We start from the raw sequence: 20,901 nt of genomic DNA, 5'->3' as shown, positions 1-20,901 counted from the left end.
TGTCACCCGTCCCTCCCCCACACACACACTTCCCAGCTCACACCCTCTCACTTCCCCAGGACTGTAAGGCAGATGTACTGGCTGATCCACCTCCAGTATCTCCCTATGTAGTGTTCTAAGCAAAGTGCAAACTCAGGGACAAAACAGCAGATCAGAGGCGGAATTTCCCATGACAGACTGTCTGTAATAACTATAATGACAGCCAGTAATGTTCAGCATTGGATGGAAGCAGCACTGATAATTATTAATACTTCTTACAGTGGAAATGACACAAAGCAGATAGCCATGATAAATAATTTCCCTGTTGGTGCAGAAATACACTATTACCATGCAGTCGGAAACAAAGGGTATCAGAGATGTATGGTTTAAAAATATCAACAATTGGTGAATACATTTTCATTTTTGTTTCTTGGATTTGGCATTGGCAGCATAACTCCTATATTTCACAGAACTAATTATACCGTCGTTTTATTTAAGGTCTGTGACCATCTGTCAGTATGAATCAGTAATGGTATCAGAGCAATGTTATACCCACTGCTCTTCCTTCTGCTTATGTTATTACACAATGTAATCATGGATAATGTATGTCACATGAATATGAAGTGTTACTTAGAGAAAAGTATAATTTACCAAATGAGTTATTGTTTCCTTATATTGGAGCTGGGGAACATGTATGACACATGTATGAGCAGCTTCCACTATTAGATAACATTAGGAGATAATGAATTGAAGGTGACATTAGTATCATCATATAACAGAATAATACGGGCATTACAGGTGTTATTGTATCTGGTGATTCTCTCTCCCCTATATGGCACATGTATGACACATGTATGAGCAGCTTCCACTATTAGATAACATTAGGAGATAATTAAGTGAAAATTACATTAGTATCATCATATAACAGAATAACACGGACATCACAGGTGTTATGTATCTGGTGATTCTCTCTCCCCCAAATGGCACATGTATGACACATGTATGAGCAGCTTCCACTATTAGATAACATTAGGAAATAATGGTGACATTAGTATCTTCATGTATCAGAATAATACGGACATCACAAGTGTTATTGTATCTGGTGATTCTCCCCCATATGGCACATGTATGACACATGTATGAGCAGCTTCCACTATTAGATAACATTAGGAGATAATGAAGTGAAGGTGACATTAGTATCATCATATATCAGAATAATACTGGCATCAGAGGTGTTATTGTACCTGGTGATTCGCTCTCCCCCATATGGCACATGTATGACACATGTATGAGCAGCTTCCACTATTACTTACATAACAATAGAAGATAAAGAAGCAAAGGTGACATTAGTATCATCATATATCAGAATACAGGCATCACAGGTGTTATTGTATCTGGTGATTCTCTCTCCCCCATATGGCACATGTATGACACATGTATGAGCAGCTTCCCCTATTAGATAACATTAGGAGATAGTGAAGTGAAGGTGACATTAGTATCATCATATATCAGAATACAGGCATCATAGGTGTTATTGTATCTGGTGATCCTCTCTCCCCCATATGGCACATGTATGACACATGTATGAGCAGCTTCCACTATTAGATACCATTTGGAGATAATGAAGTGGAGGTGACATTAGTATCATCATATATCAGAATACAGGCATCATAGGTGTTATTGTATCTGGTGATCCTCTCTCCCCCATATGACACATGTATGACACATGTATGAGCAGCTTCCACTATTAGATACCATTTGGAGATAATGAAGTGGAGGTGACATTAGTATCATCATATATCAGAATACAGGCATCACAGGTGTTATTGTACCTGGTAATTATCTCTCCCCCATATGGCACATGTATGACACATGTATGAGCAGCTTCCACTATTAGATAACATGAGGAGATAATGAAGTGAAGGTGATATTAGTATCATCACATATCAGAATAATACGGGCATCACAGGTGTTATTGTACCTGGTGATTCGCTCTCCCCCATATGGCACATGTATGAGCAGCTTCCACTATTATATAACATTAGGAGATAATGAAGTGAAGATGACATTAGTATCATAACATATCAGAATAATATGGGCATCACACGTGTTATTGTACCTGGTGATTCTCTCTCCCCCATATGACACATGTATGTCACATGTATGAGCAGCTTCCACTATTAGATAACATGAGGAGATAATGAAGTGAAGGTGACATTAGTATCATAACATATCAGAATAATACGGACATCACAGGTGTTATTGTACCTGGTGATTTTCTCTCCCCCATATGACACATGCTGTAATAGAAGATAATTGTTGGCTGAGATAAGCAGCAATAACTTCTCAGTAACTCAGGTGAGGTAACTGGGGACAAATTTATTTATAGTAAGTTATTTATATAGTATCGAATATACAACATTTTATCACGACAGTACAGTACACTATCTTTTCATTTGTATATAATCCGTACAGATAGAACTACACTAAAGGGACAGGTTCAGAATACTGTACAGTATGAAGGACAAACGTCTCTCTTCGGGGGAATTGCAGCTGTTACCTTCTTAAGCAGAAGTTTAATTAGCATTTAATCACAGGGACAATTACATGTGTATTTCGTGGTAGATTTGCAGAACACTGCGCATTGATTCTGTTAATATACATCTTAGCTTATAAAGCACATTCTCTCCATATGTGTGTGTGTATATATATACACACACACACACACACATATATATATATATATATATATATATATATGTATATACAGACCATACTGCAACAGGCGGCACTCGGAGTCTTTGATATCGATGAAACAAGAAAGTGCTTTATTTCAACGTTTCGAGGAGCGAATCCCCGTCCTCAGGATACACATAGGTGCAAGCAAATAAAGTAATAACGTAAATACACTTACCTCCCTCCAACCCCGCGGTCACCGCAGCCACCTCCCCCAGGACTCCACTTCCTCATCTTCCGGTATCGGCATCTCCATGACCACCGGAAGTGACGTCACAGGGATCCAGCAAAGGTGACCATGGGAACGCTGTATACAAATACAGAAATCATTGCATTAACACTACACATAATAATACAGACTAAAATTGCCCCACATGGAGAGATCAACACCCCACTGCTATTACATACAATACATGCTAATCATATATAGACTCTAAACATCGGCAAGTTCATCCACTGTGTTACTAAAAGCCGACACTGAAAATAACAAAGGTGCCTGAAGCCCTCTAGTGGTCAATCTATATAAAAATATAAAACCACCAGATATCTTTTAAAACATGTAGATGAATGCATCTACGTGAAGCTAACAACATTGTAAAAAATGTGAGACTTAAACCCCTCTGACTGTCCCACCATTAATCAAAACATAAAAAGAAAACAAAAAAAATGAGAACTTCTAGGAACAGCCCTGAGCTACACAATTATGATATACATATTAATTAACCCATTACAAAACCAATCTGCCCATAACAATATCTGGACACATACTAAATACTAACCACCTCTTTGTTCATAAATATACGGTCCAACCTCTATGGTGGGCCATAATGCTGCAAGTACTATTCCACCTGTACTAATCATATAAACTAGACAACATGATAGTGAAACAATCACAAATCCATATTATAAAAAATTTGACAAACCTAAACGGTCATTTAACCCTTTTGGACAAAGTGTATCCAAATGATGGATCCACCTTGATTCAAGTTGTAAAGGTTTCTTGGACCTATTGCCCCATCTCAATGACAGAGGAACATGGTCTACCATTCTATATCGTACTGTTACCATACCGTGTTTTAACAAAGCAAAATGCCTTACAACTGGTTGTTCGCTATTACCTGAAATTAGTGCTACCCGTATGGCACTTCTATGTTGGGCCATCCGTTCCTTAAACTGACGCTTAGTCTTCCCAACATAGAAGAGACCACACGGGCATGTTAGCACATAGACAACAAACTTGGAGGTACACGTAAGGGGCCACCTGATACTATACTTTTTTCCAGAGTATGGATGTCTGATCTCAGCGCCTTGAATAAGGTAATTACAAGTCGTGCAGTCCAGGCACCTAAAATTACCATTTTTCCTACTCAAAAAATGTTGTTGAGTAGAGTTTTTAAATGACGTAATATCAGTCTTCACCACCCTGTCTCTAATACTCCTCCCCCTTGTGTAGCTGGGCAGAATTTTGGAATCCCATAGGAGTGGTAACTCTGTATCAGTAGATACTATTGGCCATAATTATTTTGCCCTTTTGTTTGTGTGTCTACTCATGGTGTTAAATTGATTAACCCATGGAATTCTTTTATCCTTGACTACCTTGGGAGCTTTTCTAAGTAACTCTTCCCTATTTTGTGAAAGGACTTTAACTCTGGCTAAACTCAATTCTTTCAGAGGATAATCTCTAACTAAGAATTTTTTGAGTATCTCCTCCATCTGTGCTTTGGTTTCTTTAGGATCACTAGTGATCCTCCGAACCCTCAAGAACTGGGAGTACGGAAGCCCTTTTCTCGTACAACAAGGGTGAAAACTGTCATAGCAAAGTAAATTGTTTTGATCTGTGGGTTTGGCAAACAGAGAAGTTTGTATCTGAGAATCGTGAATTTTTATACAGATATCCAAGAAATGGATGCTGCTCTTATCCATAATCAGGGTCAATTTAATGGGACTCGATGAACTATTGTGATTTGCAACAATATTCTCCAACTCTTGTTTAGTTCCTCCCCAGAAAATTAACAAATCATCTATATATCTAAAATAAAGATTAATTTTACTGGATATTACTGTATTTTCAAAAAATAATGCCCTTTCAACATTCCACATAAAGGAATTCGCGAATAACGATGGCGCTACAGAAGAGCCCATAGCGCAACCCGTAACCTGGCGAAAAAAATTTCCATTATATGAAAAGAAGTTATGGGTTAGAGTAAACTCCTAAAGGGCCATAAAAAAATGTATGTCTGGCCCCTCGTATACTGGGCTAAGTGAGATCAACTGTCTAACAGCTTGAAGTCCCATCCGGTGGGGTATACATGTGTACAAGCTGGCCACATCCAAGGTAGCCAACCAAAACTCAGATTTACTGAAATCGCAATCCAGCAATTTCCTCAATAGCATATTCGAATCGCTCAAATGTGTGAATGTATTCTGTATGCACGGCTGTAGCCATGCATCCAGGTATTGAGCTATAGGCTCACACAGAGACCCCCTGGCAGAGATAATAGGTCTCCCAGGGAGCCTCTGTGCATCCTTGTGAATCTTCGGGATGACATAGAAAATTGGAACAATAGGCAGTCACCAACCAACCGATTATACACCATTTCTGAAATAATACCATCAGAGGCTGCTTGCTGTAACAAAGAATCTAATTCAGATTTATACAGGGCAGTAGGATCACTCCCCAAAGGGCAATATGTCTCCCCATCACTTAATAATCGGTCACATTCAATCTGATAGTCAATTAGGTCCATGATCACTATCGACCCACCTTTGTCAGCACTGCAGATAATGATATCCTGCCTTTTAGACAGGGATTGCAGAGCCATCCGTTCTTCATAATTTAAGTTGTTAACCATCAGTGTTTTTTGTTCGTACAAAGATGCTTCCAACATCCGATGGAAATTTTTTAATGAGGCATTAGACGATGTGGGTTCATATTGCGACTTAGGTCCAATATGACGTAATCTAGATGGAACACTGTCAGAAATAGCTGAGATTGGTTGCTTTCCAAAATGTTCTTTTAGTTTCAATGTTCTCAAAAATGTATGTGTCAACTTTCCATCCAAATTCGTCCGGAGAGTTAGTAGGGATAAATGTAAGCCCTTTTTCAAGTACTTGTATTTCCATAGGTGTTAAGCTAGATGATGAGAGATTGAAAATGAAGTCATTCTCCCCTGTGGGGGTTTCCCCCTTCCTCTGCCTCCACGCCTGCCCCCCCCCTCCTATATATATATGAGAAACATTGACATAATATATGTGACATTGTATTGTTGCATGAGAAAAAAAATTGCCAATTAAGCAGCCACCATAGGCTTCTATGCTGTGTGCTTGTGCCAAACCAGGATATTGCCCATGAAAACATGCAAGATACACCCCACAAACAAGCATTGGTCCTTCTCTGCATCAACACCTTAATGTTTTATGGAACTTGCTGCAAAATGTTTTTCAATAAGTGTTAACTGTATCAAGTCTGCGGATTCCTTCTGTTGCTTTCAATAACCTTACAATAACAATACATCTAGTTCTATTGGAAATGTTTTAGATTCTGCCAATGATTAGAAAGATTTAAAATTAGAATATTTTACCAATGACCAATATCCATGTAGCACCTTTAGTTACAACAGTTTTACATTATAACAGATTTAGTCAACTTGTGGTTTTCAAACTAACAATGCATACTGAGACTTGTAGTTCTACATCAGCTGGTGAGTCACTGTTTACCTCTCAAAAAAGATGAATTATGGGCACACCAAATGTAATTTCTTAAACAGACCATTAAAAACATTTATTTATTTGTTTTTAAAAAAAAAACCTTAAAACCTGTTGATTTGAAATTATTTTGCTATGTTATAGTTTATGCTTTGGTTAAGCTGCCGAGTTTGCACAATATATTCTTATTTCTGGGGATTTCTAAATACTTGAAAGTACAAAAACAAACAACAAAACATATTAGCTTAGCTTTATTCAATGTCAGTTCTGTTATTTGTTTCCTGAATAGCTTTGGAATTCCCAACACTGGGCTCTTGTCACACTTCTGTCACATTGTATGATGCTGGTGACATAGTCAGATTGAAACCAGGAAATTGTCTTGTCTTGAACGCAATAGCAATTAACCACCCAAGGCTATAATATTCACTCTGTCATCCAGGAAACTTTGACTAGACAAAATAACCTGTTCCCCATAATGGAGTATGGGCTGGGCTTCTCTCTGTCTTGTATATAAGTCAGTGTCAGCACAAGACAATTATATCTCCATTATACCAGCAGTCTTAGTACAGCTAATTATCATCTAATAACAGCACAATGAAGGCTGATGCTAATCACATGAAGACTCTCTATGACGCCAATGGCTTCCTGACTGCAATAGACGTGTTAGATATGAAAGAACTGCACCAAGCCAACAGCAACTATGGGAGACTGGAGGAGAAGTTTGGTGAGTATAGAAATTATTTACAGATTTTAAAAAGTTGTTTCTATCTTTGAACATCACAGTACAGTATCTGTGATACATCAGTGTCCATGAAAAGAAACAATTTTTAGAATATTTTATATATCTATAGAAAACTAGCGTCTGGCATTGCCTCTGTATCTCTCTCAGTATAACATTCACCTCCTGTATTTTTTTGGTATGCACAAGGACATATGTGCACCCTATATGTTATCGCTGTGTGCACCCTTTATGTCAGTCAGTGTTTCCCAACCTCGGTCCTCAAGGCACACTAGGGGGTCTATTTACCAAGCAGTGTTAGGAGACAGAGTGAAAAGTGATAAGAAAGTGATAAGGTGCCAGCCAATCAGCTCCCAACTGTCATTTTTGAAACAGCCTGTGAGATGACAGTTGGGAGCTGATTGGCTGGCACCTTATCACTTTCTTATCGCTTTTCACTCTGTCTCCTAACACTGCTTTGTAAATAACCCCTAACAGTCCTGGTTTTAGTGATATCCATGATTGAGTACAGATGGTTAAAGCAAAATAACTGAGGTACTAATTAAGACACCTGTGCTCAAGTATGGCTATCCTTAAAACCAAGACTGTTATACTCCTTTTACACCAGAGCTAAAACCCGGGTTATTGCAGGGTTAACCTGGGCAGCTCCTTGGTGTAAAAGGGGACAGGGTTGCATTCCCAGGTGGAGTGACCCGGCAATCCAACCCAGGTACCTTGCAGGGCTTTACGCGGGAATAACCTGTGAAACCCTGCAGTGTAAACGGCATGATCCACGATGACCTGGATCGTGCTGCATGCCTGCCGATTGGCTGGCTTCAGTGGCGCTTGGAGATGACGTCATCTCCAAGTGTCCACTTCAATGCTGGAAAAGCCGGCTCCAGTGTAAACGGCGCTGATTCTGGAATATCCTGGCTCGGCGCCTGCTAAATTCTGGGTCTGATCCGATTTGGAACCCTGTTCCAACCTCCGGGTCAGACCCGGAATTTAGGTATAAAAGCGGTATTAGTGTGCCTTGTGGACCGTGGGTGGGAACCCCTGCTGTATGTTATCGCTGTGCGCACCCTGTGTGTTATCGCTGTGAATTAATAGCATGAAGTACCTTTATCAACACTTGGGTATATTATATAAGATTATATCTCCAGCCGGGACACAATATATTTTTGAGTACATCAAGGTGAAACTCCACATAAGTTTGCTTGCAATTTACAAATTATTGCTAGTATTTTTTTTGTCTACTTGTGAAATGTAGATTGAAGCCAGGATGTATTAAATATGTTTATACTGCTAGATTGAAGCGCTTGTGTTCCCTTCCCCATCACTACCAGTGTCCTTGGCAAGAAGCTACACATACAGATTTTTCTTATTTTAATTTTGTTATGATGCCAGGATACCTTATTATTACCTCATTAGCTCCACTTAGGGTATATAAAAGAAAAACAATTAGTGTAAAACAGATAAAAAAAATATGAAAGGAAAAAATAAAAAATAAAGAAACCCCACTATACCGGCACCATAACCCTCACACTGTAACATTCTCTATCCATGCACATACTTTATATGTATGAAATGATAGAAACATATATTTTCAGGCAAGGAGTACACTCAGTACAATCTGCACAACATCCACATGCAGTATGAGTGGGTGATGAACTTGGCCGTTAACCCCAATCTTCTGAGAGCAATCACCGCTGTGCTGGGCCCCAATGTCATTCTCCTGGACTCACGCTTCATCTGCAAATATCCAGCCACCGATGTCCCACACAAAGACAACACCGCCCCTTACGTTGCCTGGCATCAGGACATCAAGTAAGTAGGAAAGGTGCCTGGTAGATGGAATTTGTGCGGTCAGTTACATGGTCTATTTGTCTGACAAATCACAAATCTCTCCCTCTCTGCATTGCAGATACTGGGGGTTTGAGGGAGGACCAGTGGCTTCTGTATGGCTGGCACTGGATGATGTGGACACAGAGAATGGAGTCCTGCAAATAATTCCAGGTAATATCTATTTTCATGTATGTACATTGTAATCACAATGTCATGTGTGTTATGTTCCTCTTGTATGCATCTCTCATGCAGATGATGTAAGTGTATTATTATGATGAAATGTAACCCATTCCTTGCTATATATAGGAGTTAGGAATGGGACTTATATGCAGTGACTGTGATATGTTTTCCTCCAGGGAGTCACAAACAGGGGGTTCTAGAGCACAAGACTGCAGACGTCCCGGGGAACATGCTGACATCCAACCAGGAGATCCCAAAGCATCTGGTCAATGTAGAAGATTTAGTTGATTGTCCGCTCAAAGCTGGACAAATGTCTGTAAGTAAAAACATAATGTAAAAGAGTTATTTCAATTGTAAATAATATCTACCTTTATAGTGGACATTTTTAAAAGTTACTTCCTTACACAGATGCTTTTCCATTGGGACTACTTTTTGTTTGCTGTTGGGGTCTACTATTCTATGTGCTCCGTACAATGACTCAATGCCCTACCTTCTGTTCAGAGGGGATCCCTTCTGGGGGGGGATTCACCTAATCCAGTAAAGGGGTGGGTGGAGGAGGGTCAATGGAGTTGGGGATAACTTTAAAAAAATACTACATTGAGGTTGAATTAGCCTTTAAGCTAATGGTTCATTGTAAATATCATGTAGTTACCACGTACTTACTGTTAGACAAAAGCTATTCAAATTCCTTGTAATAAATCAGTTGCTTACATGCTTATGTAGGTGTACATGGGGAGTAGGCCCCTGCTTCTGATCACAATATGCAATGTATAAGCATAAAGCTAGATCATGGCCCCTGCTCATTTCTAGTTCATATAGTTAATATTTGATTTGTGCCCTCTACTCAGTGCAGGGTTCTTGGCAGGTAGTAGAGAGTAACACTAAATTGTACAATGTAAATTAAGTGATAAACATGTCATTAGGCCGGACCCCATCAGGCGATTGCTGCCCCCTGTCAGTACAATATCAGTAAATATAAGTATAATGTTTCTGCATCCGTGCATGTTTATACAAATAATAATAATGACATTGCTCTCCTAGCAGTATATGCCTGGCAGATGTATGATAAAGATGGTTAGATTTCCAGCTGTTTCCAGGGATAGATGTGAGTGTAATGTGCAAGTCCTGTGTACTGAACAGTATATGTGTATTCCTATTAATGCTGCCAGGTACATGATGGACTGACTGTCCACGCCAGCGAACCCAACATGTCCAACAGGAGGAGATGTGGATTTGTCATCCGCTACGTTCCCACTGAAGCTTACCCTGTTGAGGTCAGTAATCACCATACATCATATTACAAGCTGGCCATATAAAGAGACATTCAGTAGCTCAGAGAGATGAACAATAGTATCCTGGACCAAAGTTTCAATAGGGTAGACATAAGGTGCACATCCACTAGGCGATGTGGTAACAACAGTACGATTACAACATTGTTGTTCAGTGTAGGCACCCTCCCTCATCCTGAACATGGCCAATCTGTCGTTATCTGCAGATTGACTGGCATGTTCAGGCGATGATTAATGACGGAAACAACCAGCGGGAGCACACATCGCTGGTCGTTGCCGACATTATAGTGCATGATTTGTGCACGATTAATGAGCGATTGAACGATTACGATGTCGTAATTGTTCAATCGCTCATTAAAATCGCCTAGTGGATGTGCACCTTTAGATACAACGTGGCCGAACAATGATCATAATAAAATTTCTTTGCATGGGATAAGTCTCAAAATGGGTTCTGTGAAACACCAAGATTGTGTCAAAGGATATCAGGGAGTCAGCAAGCCGAAAATGCATTATGTCCTAAATTTGTATCTATTACTGAGGCGACATTGAATATTAACCATTCTACTACTGATAGTGGTCTGTGCACTAGTGCTTCACTACAGAAATTGTTAGTATCACATATGGAGACTCATCACCAAACGTGGCATGGAAAATTCTATGCCTCACCACATCCCAGCTGCTATGTGCCTGTTTATATGAACCTTTTGTCATGGATAAGTGGCTAAGTGGTAGTGTGAAGAGGAAACAAGGAGAGAATATGCCCAATCTTAGTGAAGTAACTGAGGAGGTTCCAGACAGCAGTAACAATACTGTAACTTCAATAGTTAGGTTACGAGAAACTTGTAGCCTACTGTAGCTCTGGAATGCGGCGGGATAGGACAGGAAGGGTAGCGTATCGTATTTCTCTTTCATTTTTGCATCTTAGTTGCATCACAGACACAGCGAAAAAACACTGACAGTGCACAAGAGACACTAGGCTGCGACTTTAACCACACAGAAATTGGTTTTAAACACATACAAAGTTGCAGATGAAGCACAAAGAAACTCAGCATGAGAAAAAGCCGTGGTCCGCAATAGACCATTTTACACAGATTTAGACACAAATGTACAAATATTGCACACAAACTTGGTCAGTGCAAGCTAGCAATGTAGTTTAGTCGCTCCTAGTTGTTTTATGTGAATAAGATGCACATTTTGAGCGGGAAAGACACTCGGCGTGCCGAGTTGCATGAGACCTGGCGCGCTGATAGAGGCTATTTGACGTGACTGAAGCAACAGTAAGAAAGGACACATCTGTACATAGGCGCTCATAGAATGAGGCACATATGTGTCTTGCACAATCTGTAGTAAATTGCCCTAGGAGAGCAGCACATTGAACAACGGAATTGATTTTTTAAATTTTGTTTTATTACAGGATCCAGAACGTCCCCGAACTTTTCCTGCAACTGTACTGGTGGCTGGAACCGATGAATATAACAATTTCAAAGACCACACCCCTAACTTCTTCATTAAGACATTTTAATTTTTTTTTTTTTTTTTAATATTAGAAAGATTTTTCCTATGTCCCCCTTTTGAAAATCTTCCTTAGACTATAAGTATGTTCCTATATATTCCTGACCTTTTATTTACTGCTCATCTGAGAAACACAATAATCTCTGCATGTTATTAAATTATACTCTGTAGATGTTCAGTGTTGGGTTATTTGAGCATGAACCTAGACCAGTGGTTTCCAAACTGGGTGCCATGGCACCCTGGGGTGCCTCAGGGCACTTGCAGGGGTACCGCGGGTTGGTGGTTCAGTATCAAATAAAATGATTTTTAGTCAGTGTGATAGGCAAAATCAGTGCTAATGGCTGCCAATCAGAAAATATGTGGATACAATGCAGCCCTGTCACCCACCACATAACTGAACCTCAGGGTGACATATTAGCACAATTTACTTCATTTCATTTTTCTGAATTGCTCAATAAGAAACTTTTGGCCGTAGGAAAATGCTGATGCTATAGGTTGCCGTGATTCAAAAACATTTGGGAACCACTGACCTAGACCACTAATAGATGGACGTACATAAAACAAATTATAAAATTACAATGTACAGCATTGAAAAGCACAATGAAAACACTAATTCATATGGACTGTATATTTTTTCAATGTGTACTGTAAATAATTTATTGAAAACCTGTCCTGTGTACATATATACAAATATAGAGAGCAAAGGAAAATTCTTACATACAGTAGTGTATGATGATCATTTCTTTAATTCAGTTTTTAACCATCCTATTATAGAATCATGTCTTCAGACTGTATACTAGTTCCCAAACCCTGCCATTACAGTCCACATTTTAAGGATATCCATGCTTGAGCACAGGTGACTTAATTAGTACCTCAGTCAATTTTATTTAACCATCTGGACTCAAGCTTGTACATCCTTAAAACCTGGACTGTAATTGTGAAGTTTGGGAAACTCTGCTGCATACTATTTTGTTTGTACCTTTAAATTCAACAATGTCTTATAACACATCTGCACTTTATAAGTGTAAATATTTTCAGGCCTTATCTCCATTTTTTACTTATATTATGTATTATTGTAAATTCTGTTTTTCAAACACTGTTGTATGACTAACTTTGTGTAGTGTTGTAAAGTCATTAAATTATTATATTGTATTGTATTGATGTTGCCTTTACGGTTTTAAATTAAAGTATTTAGAAATTAAATATGTGTCTTGATATTATTTAGCAGAAATTTAACTTGATGAAAATTAGTTTGTGATTTATATCTTCCTGCAAAAATAAGCTAAGCAAAGATAATTAATATTTAATTTAGGTGAATCCATTGCAACACATTGGACTGTTTCTTTCTCCGATACAACATGAGGGTGACTTGTAGGAGTGGTTGCAAACAGAAATAGCAACAATTGTTAGTTCCAGTTCCTGCACTGGTATTTGCCGAATGTCATTTCTTAGTATTGGTCCCTGGATGTGTAAGAGTCATATATTGTCTGTCGTTTGCACAAGTTTTACGTTTCACATTATTATTTCACAAAATAGGGACATAAGTGCACCTGAAAAAGGGCCCATGGCCTCATGGGGAATTGCCAGGGAAGAGATAGTTGTACTCCTGGGGCAGCCAGGAGATGCTTGGGATAAAAGAGGAGGAAGGTACAAGTGAGAATGATAATAACCAGGAAAATTGACAGGCCCAACATCTTAGTTACGGCCCTGGTTAGATATTAAGAAGACTGAAAGAATAAAATAGACAGGGGACTTAACATTGGGCCTGATTCACTATGGATCGCAACTGCGATTGCAATAGCGATTACACACGCAGTCTCACTACGATAGTATGCTTATCAATTCCAATCGCTATGCCATCGCAGCACAACATAAGGACGCCCACTTTACCTTACACACATCCGTAATCCTTAGCAAGACTACGAAACCATCAGTAACATAGAGTACCATCGCAGCCTCACCCACACTTGCACAAGCTCTGACCATACTCAGGAATTGCCAACTTCATTGAGACCTCAGGCTGCGTAGGGCATAGCAGTGGATAATTTATGCACGTTTCTGTAACGGCGTTCTAACGCACTGGCATGCCTGCATTTTGCCAACCACCTCCGTCACCACCCACAAACGGCACTTCCTGTCAATCACTCTGCGATGGGTCTGAGTATCACTGCAGTCGCAGTCCTGATCTCAGTGGTGCATACGCATGTGCAGAAGGCAACAATCGGCCAATTGCATAATCAGTTACCGATCGGCAGTTGCGATCGGTAATGAATCAGGCCCATAGTTGGGAAAGTGCCAGTGAAAAGATTACACACTAATCACAACAGAGAGGGCAGATAATGAAATATTAAAATAATATATAAACACAGGACCAGCTTAACAATAGGAGAGATGGGACTATAGCCCCAGGCCTTCAAATAATAACAGGCTCATCATCATAACGGCATGATGATCAACCATAAGTAATAAGTATTAAAATTGTATTTTCAATTTCCTCACAAAATGCTGCAACTCTACTTTTACATATAGACCAATGGGGCGTCGGGGGTGTACACACCCACATGGCACTGGCCACACCCACACAGCCCTGGTCACTGCTCCTCCGCTTTTCACAATAAACCCTTTATCATTTTCAGCTCCAGGCTTTGACAGATAGTTAAACAGATAGCCATCATACAATGACACCAGGGTACATAACCTCTGTAATGAATCACAACTCTACCAGACAAATTCCTTGCTTCAATTTACATCAGCTTTTGTGCTTAAATACTATAATACAGTATATTACAGTAATGGCCTGTGGCAACATGTTTCCCTTCATTGTGTCCCCAGCAACACTGATGCTGATGTAATTTACCCCACTTTCTCATCATTCTAAGGCCATACAGTGAGCATAGCGCAATCACACAATATAAATAGCAGGTTAGTCCATGACTAGATTGCAATATTTATCAGCCTGTGTACCCAGCCTTAGGTTAATTTACTAAGTGGACTGTGTTAATACCTCCAGCCAGGGCCATAACTAGGGGTGTGTGACCGGTGCTGCCGCACAAAGCACAGGGCTCTGTAGGCGGGAGATGAAGTGATATTTCCGGCGGACGGGATGCCAGCCTTCGATATACCGACGCCAGAATCCCAACACCCAACATAATGCCGACACCGATGTCCCGAATGAGATCAGGATACCAGCATCGGCATCCCGAACCGCCGGAATCCCAAATGTCCATGGCCGGATAAGTAAAGTTATGTCCCAGGGGAAGGGGGCTTAGGTTTAGGCATCCCCAGGGGGAAATTAGGGTTAGGCACCTCCCCAGGAGTGTTAGGGTTAGGCACCACTGGCGGGTTAAGGTTAGGCACCCCCCCAGGGGACTTAGGTTTAGGGTGCCGGGTGGGGAGGTTAGGGTTAGGCACCCCCGGGGGGAGGTTAGGGTTGGGCACCCCCCGGGAGACATAGGTTTAGGGTGCTGGGTGGGGAGGTTAGTGTATGGCACCACCAGGGGGAGGTTAGGATTAGGCACCACAAAGGGAGGGTTAGGGATAGAGTACTTACCTTCCCTCGTCGGGATCTTCTCCTATCGGGCTTCCGCAGTCGGGATTTGAACCAGTGGTATTTTCGATACCATTCCGAGGGCGACACCGTTACCACAAGGCCCTTACTTTTGGCTGTCGAGGGGTCCAGAATATCACCCTGAAGCGCCACCGGAGCATCCTGTAGATGCTCCTGGCAGGCACCCTGCAGTCTCAGTATGCTCCATCCAGCGCTGCACTTACCGGTGCTGCTGTCCCTGCCCCCTCTGTGTGACATAATAACATCATGCGCTCAAGGTAAGGTGTTGGCAGCCGGCCAATACAGAGCACTATTTAATCCTGTTACTCCACTGTCTCCAGCTGTGCTCCCACCTTCCTGAGTCCCCTCACCTCCCCAGATTTCACTATCCATTGACAACCTCACCATCTCTTCTCTCCCACAAGTCTGATGGCTAGAAATTATCCTTTGCTCCAACACTCTCCTTCAAACCCCACATTCAGTCCCTGAGCCAGTCTTGCTGCTTCCACCCTTAGGAAGTCTTGGAGCTTCCACCTTCAAAATATCTATAGGATCAGACAATTTCTCACCATGCAACCAACAAAGACCCTTATCCACTCACTGGTCATCTCTAGATTGAACTACTGTAACCTCCTCTTATCTGGCCTGTCTTAAGTTGGGTACACTTTATACAATGTCTGTAACCAGCGACCGAACGTAGCTAAGGTATGACGTATAGGGTAAGATCAGAAAACATCAGAGGGTTTCAGAGGTGGGCATCCTTAATCATTAATGGAATAAAGATAATAAAGAAATATTTGACAATATAATTACAATTCCAACATGATGATTTAATCTTGTATGTTTTCTAAACTATTGCTAAAATGATATCTTAAAGTATGTTTTGTTCAAATAACCTTATCCAAATTGGCTTATCATGAACTTACCTTTTGCGAAGAAATTGAACTTTGAACTATGATTTTACAATTTGTTGCATTTTACAAACAATGGGTGGATCTCCCAGATTCAAGTCTTTCACAAGCCCCACGCTGCCAACCGCTGACGCCTACTTTCAGAGATGGCCTGATGACATGGTTCCTGCTAAATCACATCATTGTGGTCCCATCCCCCACTTTACAATGCCAGGAATCATTACTTAAGGTGCATACACACTAGACGATATGCTCCCTGAGCGATATCGTCTAGTGTGTCCCCGGCAGGCTGTGCTCAATGTCGTTCATGACATTGAGCACAGCCGCTGAACGATATCATTAGCGATATCGTTCAGCGCCAGGCTCTCTCACCCATTCCCTGACATGCAGCAACCTGACGAGGTCGTCAGGTTGGCCTGCATGTCAGCGCGATGAACGATGATGACGAACGACCCGCAGGAACGCGCGTCGTCGTCATCGTTCATCTTTTTTGTGTTAAAAATGGACGATAAAGTGGACGACTGAACGATAACGATATTGTTATCATTCAGTCGTCCACTTTAATCGCCCAGTGTGTACGCACCATTACACTTCCCACCAGGCTGCTCCTTGCCCCCTGCACCTTCCACCTGGCTGCCTCTTCTTGACATATTGCTAAATGTGGACAGAAGATGTTTCAATGATTAAGACTTTGAACTGGATGCATGTTGATACAAGGTCAAAAAAATTATCTTAATATGAGGGCATTGATCTCTTGTTGGATCAAGGATTCTATATCTCAATTTTCAACTGAGAAAAGACAATATATGTGGAAGAATGTTTATTTCTCTACTCTACATAACTATTTTGTTAGTATAACTGCAAACAAGTTTGAATGTCAGGGCTCATAAAAAAAATGAAAGAAAGGATGGGCAGTAGGCTTTAACTTTGCCTAGGGCAGCAAGAAAGTTTGCACCAGCCCTCCCTGGTTACAGAGGCTTCAATTTTGTATTATATGTCAAAGGAAAGTGAAGGCAGTGTTGAATGTAAGTGTAACACTTTCTTAACAATGACCTATAGTATTGTGAGGGTGAAATCAGTTACAATAGAATTTATTTATGCTTCTCACAAGAGGGGTCAATACAAGTCAAAGTAAATAATTAGAAAAAACAGCGCTGTGAAAATGAAAAAAAAATTTACCTAGAAGTTAATAAAATATATTTTAATAAAACATAAATATCGGCACTCTGACAACAAATCGTAGATGCATAAAAGACCACATTAGTCATAACATTACTATAAAGTGTGTAGCAATGTTTAAGCATGTCTAAATTGCAAGTAACAACAACAATTGTATCCAAATCCCACAGCTACAATTCCTCACAGCTGCGTCCAGCTAAAAAAGAATGTCCCTGTGTGGATATAATTATCCACACACTAAAGCTGGCCACACATCTAAATATTATCTGTCCAACCAGCCAACTAGTTGATTGGTTGGAATGAAAATCTGGTAACGTATGGAAGTAAATGATGATCAGCAATTTGCTCCTAAATGCCAGAAAACAGATGAAAATGGTTGTTTAGACAAGTTTGTTAAATGTTTGATCGAAACAATTTGTTCAAACAACAGTATATGTCCATTTTCCGGCGTTTGGGAGCAAATTGCTGATTGTCATTTGCGTTCATACCTTACCAGATTTTCATTCCAACCAATCAACTAGTTGGCTGGTTGGACAGATAATCTTTAGATGTGTGGCCAGCTTAATTCTGTATATTTAGTTCTTGAAAAATGGGAAAATATAAGATCACCTTATAGGACCATACACAATTAGCACATTGTTCAGATGGCCATCAAAATAATCATAAATCTCCACTTTAAGTATACCTGTTGTATTAACAGCTGATTTAGCTGACCCACGATGTAACCAGCTCAGTCACTTGCTGGTATCTGTAGTTCACCTTTGAACAGCCTCCTCGATGCGGCAGCCAACACAGACTGCTGCTTTAACTCTGTGTCATCATCACCATAAGGACCAGGCAGCGCATGGCCAATGGCATCTATAGCGGAGTAACCCCAATACAGCGGCTTAGCCAATCTTCCGCTCTGTCTCCTGGAGTGCACAGTGGCACATTGCCACCTAGCATGTCTCGCTCACAGCGGGGCTCAGCATGTAGTTTGCTCACAGCAGGGCTTAGCATGTAGTTTGTCCCGTATGAACTCAGCGGGTCAAGATGATTGTAGCATCCGCAGTAAGGTCTTTGTGGAGGATAAAATCTGTGCAGACAGCACTGTATAATGGAGGCAGTGCTGTGGGAATAGTGTCCAGTAGCTCTAACGCTTTTCTTCCCATATGGGATTTCTTCAGAGGGATGTGAATACAAGTCAATTAAAGGTTACTTTTTTAAATCTGAAATTATTATCTCAATATATGGAACATGAATTTCATTAATATATTGCCATTATGATATATTACAAAATGTGCTGCTGCGTCGAAAATGCCAAAGACAACTGACTTCCTGACATCAAACTTCTCCGCATCAGAACGTTTTCTCGGCTAATATCTTTAATTGTGGAGAATGCAAATAGCATATAAAGGGCTCTATTCAGCAATTACATTTTTACTTAAATACTGCGGGAAAAAAGTATTTCCACATTTTTTAAGTATTTCCACTATTCAAAAGAGGGTTAACAGAGAAGATAACGCAATTTTCTTCTCCGTTAATACCCATCTCGCAGAGTATTGCACTGTAGTATGAATTCCTATTAACCTCTTTGCCCTAAATTCGCTATTTAGCGTTGCGTACGCATATGAATTAATCGCTTTCCAGACTTTGAGTGTGGTTCCAAAGCACAAAAGTTATTATTCACATAAAAGCATATAGTTACACGCCTTCATCTATAACACAATTAGCGCAAAGGTTATACTAAATACAAGGTACAGTCGATACATACGCAGGCGCACCGGTACCAGTTACAGTCATCTATCCAGAGGTCTGTGGTCATCCAAGAGAATGGCTACTAACTGGGACCAGGACACAGGCTATATACCCTAACAGTTCATGATAACAACAATGTAGACAGACAAACATAATTCCATTGGTTCTTGCTCTTGATCTTTGTAGTACGCTGTAGTTCATAGGACAGTTCACTAGGGGTATGTCCCAATTCTCCAGATTACATTGTCTTTCTTTAATTGATTTAAACTAGATAGAGACACTACATTACAGTGTATACATTCTAACCAATAATTTCCTATATTCCATAACCATCGAACGCAAGATGCGACTCCCTCGCTGATAGGTTCAGATATCTGGAAATAAACAGTGTGTCAGTTTAGTACCAAACATGCCATGTCTATCATGTTGTATACCATTAATATCAAATACATTCATTTTACATCATAATTAATAACTTTAATATAAACCATAATGTGCAGGAACCTTTTATGAGTGCGTGTATATTTATGGTTATATGTAAGTATGCGTTGTGTGTCTACATGCAGTGTAAAAAGGTGTGCTGTGTGCAGGGTTTGTGTTACAGCCCAAAACATGCGCTGTGTGTGTGTTTTTATTTACAAATGCAACTGTATATATATATATATATGTGTGCACGCATTGTGGATATCCATGTGATCATTTAAAAGTATATATATATATATATATATATGTATATTTATATACTGGCTTCAAACTGGTTATTATTAATATTACTTCTGTCTGAACTAAAAGAATGACAGACAATGGGGTTTGTCCTGTTCATAGATGGAGCAAGCTTTGGCAAACAATCTGATAATTTTAACAAAAGGCTCTCCTATGTTTATCCAGAATACAACTGTTAGTTCTACTTAACCACATCAACATTGGATACAAGGCCTACAATTGTTAAACGATGGCTAAACGTCTGACCATTGTTTCCAAATCTACATTTAGCATATCAGTGTCTGTGTTATACTTCAATTGTCATAGACACACTGTATCAATATGCAGAGCAAACACTCACAGTATCCTTGTGTATTCTTAATTATTTGTCACAAACATGTCCACCAGACATGTCTGTCATCACTGATTGATATGTGTATTTGTGCGTATGGGGTATGATAGGATTTTAAACAGTATGCTGTGGCAATGCGATCACCACGATGCTAATAATAGCATATTAGCATCACACACAATGGTTTCATTCTGATGACGCAAGATGGCGTCATCAGGGGCAACCTAAAATGGCGTCTTCAGATATTAATTTTACAATTTAGGTCTCAGCCAGCCATCCGGCTTCGACAGTAGATAGTAAACCATTGCTCTCTACAGTGCTTTAAGGTTTCTTGCGTGGTCTACCAGGTCTTTTGGTGTTGCTGAGCTCTCCGGTGCGTTCTTTCTTTTTAAGAATGTTCCAAACAGTTGATTTGGCCACACCTAATGTTTTTGCTATCTCTCTGATGGGTTTGTTTTGATTTTTCAGCCTAATGATGGCTTGCTTCACTGATAGTGACAGCTCTTTGG

General features: G+C 40.1%; 1 protein-coding gene across 1 annotated transcript; it reads left to right on the top strand.

Annotated features, from left to right (window-relative positions):
* Positions 1–6,926: 6,926 nt before the first annotated feature.
* Positions 6,927–13,050, top strand: LOC148507824 (uncharacterized). The gene is made up of 6 exons (XM_088445487.1): positions 6,927–7,144; positions 8,749–8,965; positions 9,063–9,154; positions 9,340–9,479; positions 10,333–10,437; positions 11,867–13,050. The coding sequence occupies exons 1-6, from the start codon at positions 7,015–7,017 to the stop codon at positions 11,972–11,974; spliced, it is 792 nt and encodes a 263-aa protein (XP_088301613.1). The 5' UTR covers positions 6,927–7,014; the 3' UTR covers positions 11,975–13,050.
* The last annotated feature ends 7,851 nt before the right edge of the window (positions 13,051–20,901 follow it).

This window comes from Taudactylus pleione, unplaced genomic scaffold (genome assembly GCF_031769625.1).
Source record: "Taudactylus pleione unplaced genomic scaffold, aTauple2 ptg000381l, whole genome shotgun sequence".
NCBI classification, from domain to species: Eukaryota; Metazoa; Chordata; class Amphibia; order Anura; family Myobatrachidae; genus Taudactylus; species Taudactylus pleione.
Note: the sequence above shows the minus strand (reverse complement) of the source record. Positions and strands in the feature narration are given on the sequence as shown.